Below are 4006 nucleotides of genomic sequence, written 5' to 3'. Positions count from 1 at the left end.
GCCCCCCCCCCCCCCCCAGGCCGGGTACCAGGAGCAGAGGGTGGGGCTCTCCGGGCTTTAGGTCACCACCCCGGCCCGGTGCTGTGGCCCTCTGTGCAGTGCATCCTCACCAGATGTGCCCTGGCACAGTGCCATCGACCTCCCAGGGCTGACAACTGGGCGGGCTGTGTGTCCTTATCCTTGACACTTGGCCGCGGCCAGCCAGGCTTGTCCTGCATCGTCTCAAACACCACCCTGTGCTCTGGGCTGCACCGAGTGCTGCAGGCAAACAGGCCTTGGAGAAGACAGGAGCAGACGGGACACCGGCTCCTGGTGTGGACTGAGCCGCCTTACGTGGGCTCCGGGCATCTGGGAAGAGCACTTGGTGGGCCTTAGCCGTCTAGCCCCACATCTGGGTGACTCGCATGGGCATGTTGCCGAGTCCTGGTCGAGGGCAGCACCAGGGTGGGGGCTGCTCGGAGCTGCCAGGCCCAGCAAAGGCACCTGTGCCCTGGCCCCGGCACCCGCCCTGAGCGTTCTCACCCCCAGGTCTGTCCATGCGGCTGCTGGAGTCGAAGAAAGGCCTTTCCTTCTTTGCGTTTGAGCACAGTGAGGAGTACCAGCAGGCGCAGCACAAGTTCCTGATGGCCGTGGAGTCCATGGAGCCAAACAATATTGTGGTGCGTGGCCTTTGCAGCCCATCTGACCGGGCAGTGTGGCCCCTCTGTACCGAGTCCCGACGCCCTGGTGATCGGGGAGGTCCTGAGGCCAGTCCGCTGCTCTCCAGCCAGGGAGGACGTGGTGAGGCACTCCTAGGGTAGGCTGTCCATCTTGTGCGTCACTTGGGCCTATGTCCTCCTCTTACAAATCTCAAGGGTGCCCCAGAGTCCCACGATCCCAGTCTGCTCAGTGCTCAGGCCAGTCAGTCTGCTGTCACAGCAGGGCGGGTGCACCCCGGGGGCTGTGGTGCAGGCAGCGTGCCCCTCCCGGCTGCCTTCCCACTGCCCTCCTTTGGGCACCTGGGGTCAGGGTGGTGCCAGCGCAGCTGCGCCGTTGCAGGCTCCCACTTCGAGTCAGATCGGCAGCAGCGCATGCAGGCGAGGGGTGAGGCATGACTGTCATGTCAGCAGTCGTTCCCAGACCAAGTGCCTGAGAACCCTGAGAGGACTGTGTGTCCAGGGCCCTGCCTCTCCTCAGGTAGCCATCCCACCCAGGGCTTTGCTGAGCCCTCCTCCAGGCCTGTCCTCCTTTCCGGCAGGTTCTGCTCCAGACGAGCCCCTACCACGTTGACTCACTCCTGCAGCTCAGCGACGCCTGCCGGTTTCAGGAGGATCAGGAGATGGCCCGGGACCTCATAGGTGAGAGCCTGTGCCCAGGGCCCCTGCTGGCCCTGCAGAGCCGCCACCCCCAGCACGGAGGCACCTCAAGCTAACAGGCATAGATGCTGGTTTGTTTGGGGTCTTTTGAGAAGTTTTTGCCTTAGGCACATGCGCTCACTAGAGAGAGTGAGAGAGGGAGGGAGAAATCAGCCCCCAGGAGATGGCCACACTGCAGTCCCTTCTCCATTCTCCTCCCGGATCGTGGGCACGCACGCATGCACCCAATGTGATTTTCAAGCCACGGGGTCCAGGACTCAAATCACCATTGGCCATGTGGGAGTCCAACAACGTAACCACTGCTGATCCCAAGATGCTTTTTTATTTTTTAAGAATTATTTTATTTAACTTTATTTATTTATTATTATTATTATCTTCCAGTTTGATCAGAGAGAGAGGGAGAAAGTGAGAAGGCAAGGCACCAGGTCTAGGACTCAAACCTTGTTTGGCCATATGGGAGTCCAGCACCTTTAACCACCTGCCACCTGCTGCCCCCACCAAGATGCTGTTTTATTATAAAAGGACAAATGGATTTGCCAAGGCATGTTTAAAGCAAAATTTATAGGGACCAGCAATTGGCATAATGCCTATATCGCTGAACTCCCTTATAGTTGACCACAATTCGAGTCCTGGACCTGGTGTCTTAAACTCACACTGGGTGCAGGTGCATGTGTGCCCAAGATCCTGAGAGGAAAATGAAGGAGAAAGGATTGTGGTGTGGCCATCTACCCGGAGGGTGATTTCTCGCTTTCTGTCTCTGGTGAGCACACATACCCTATAGCAAAAACTTTTCCAAAAAAAAGGTAGAATTTATAGATAGGCTGAGTTGAACATACCTAATTTCCGAATCTAAGGTCCAGAATTTGAAACTTTTCGAGGGCCAGCATTACGTCACAGTGGAGAATCCCACAGCTGACCTCTCATGGCCAGTCCCAGCCACCACGCAGGCACTGCACCCAGTGGAGCCCACGCCCGTCAGCCACGATGTGCCTTTTCCACACACGTCCAAGCTCCCCACACTAACACTCACCCGCAGAGGGCTTCATGCAAAGTCATCTGACCTCTGTGGCGTCACCTCCCGGCTGCGGCGTAGGGCGTGTATGGGACACACGCGAATTCGTGTAGCTTACCCGTCCCCAAGTTAGCTTGTACTGTGTGTGCAGATAGCCCAAGGCCTGGAAATTGGAAGTCAGAAACACTTGTGGTTCGAGCATCTTGGATAAGGGGTGCCCGCCTGTGCCGCACAGCCCCCTGCGTTTAAAGCACGCGGCCCGGCCCGTTGGTGCACAGCGTGCCTGCGCAGACGCCACCACCACCCTGTTTCAGCACGTTCTCCTCCCCGGCCTCCCTCGCGGTTCCTAAGTCTGGGCCCCTCATCTGCTCTGTCTGGACACTCCACGTGACGGGAACCCCTGAGCAGGCTCTGTGCGGCTTCTCTGCATGAGCAGCACGCTTCCAGGCTCGTCCTTGCCGTCCACGGCCACGTCAGACCCCCACTTCCTCATGCCCAGCACTCGCCCTCAGGTAGACCACGCCTGTGTGTCCAGCATCAGCTGATAGACATCTGGGCTGTTTCCATTTGGGCTGCCGTGGACACGCATGTGCAGGTCCCATGTGCATGCATGTTTGTGTCACACATGCTGGTGTCCCCGGGGCAGCATCAGTCGTCCCACCTTGTGGTGTTGGAGCCATTTCTGCCTCGGCCTGTGGTGCTGTGGCCAAGGCCACGTTGGGTGTTGGGTCTGGGCCTTGGTCTCCAGGAACCCAGTTACGTGACCTCCTGCCTTCCAGGCTGGGCTGCCTGCCGTCGGGGGTGTAGCCTACGGCAGCCGTGACGCCCTGCCGGTGTGTGTCCACAGAGAGGGCCCTGTACAGCATGGAGTGTGCCTTCCACCCCCTGTTCAGCCTCACCAGCGGGACGTGCCGTCTGGATTACCGCAGACCTGAGAACAGGTGAGTGCTGCCCCCAGGAGGTGTCGGGGGCAGTGGCCTGGCCGCAGTGCTCTCTCCTGCCCTCCAGTGAGGGAGGGTGTGGCGGGTGCATTTGGTGACGCATGGTGACACATGGCTGTCCTCGAGCGCGGGCCCAGCGCTCACGGACGTGAGGGCTGTGCTTACCGACAGGGAGCGTATTGCCCGGGCTGAATCTGTGCCTGTAGGAAGTCAGACTGCCGTACCCAGCAAGTGGCTGGTGGTTAAGGCACTGACTCCCATGTGGCTGACTGCGGTTCAAATCCCAGACCTGGCATCTGTAGTCACTTGGTGCATGTATGCCCGTGTCCAAGATCCCAGGAGGAGGATGGGGAGGAGGATTGCTGTGTGGCTATGCCCTGGGGTGATTTCTCACTTTCCCTCTCATTGTCTTTCTCTGTCTCTCTCTGGTGAGCACACACACCCCATGGCTTAAATCTTAAAAAAAATGAAATCAGCCTGCCGAGCAGTGTGACCATGGTGGGCCTGCGCTTGGTCTCCTGTGTGTGGGGATAAAGGGTCTGTCCCCACAAGCTCAGGGCACTCTTCCTGGGTGTCAGAGCACTCTGTGTCAGCTGCTTCCCCAGCCCTGGGGTGCCTTTTGGCATCGACCATCCGGCCTGGTCAGCAGGTGCTACTGTGGCCACAGCCCTCCTGTCCCGGAGCCTCAGGCTGTGTGG

General features: G+C 59.1%; 1 protein-coding gene across 1 annotated transcript in view; it reads left to right on the top strand.

Moving 5' to 3' along the window:
* Positions 1-4006, top strand: part of TCF25 (TCF25 ribosome quality control complex subunit) — a 42396-nt gene that overhangs the window by 26118 nt on the left and 12272 nt on the right. The window contains 3 exon segments of the mRNA XM_006152523.2: positions 529-659; positions 1238-1337; positions 3215-3308. Coding sequence (XP_006152585.1) covers positions 529-659; positions 1238-1337; positions 3215-3308 — 325 coding nt within the window.

This window comes from Tupaia chinensis, unplaced genomic scaffold (assembly GCF_000334495.1).
Source record: "Tupaia chinensis unplaced genomic scaffold, TupChi_1.0 Scaffold000355_1, whole genome shotgun sequence".
NCBI classification, from domain to species: domain Eukaryota; kingdom Metazoa; phylum Chordata; class Mammalia; order Scandentia; family Tupaiidae; genus Tupaia; species Tupaia belangeri.
The sequence above is the reverse complement of the archived record's forward strand: the minus strand, read 5'-3'. Positions and strand labels throughout refer to the sequence as shown.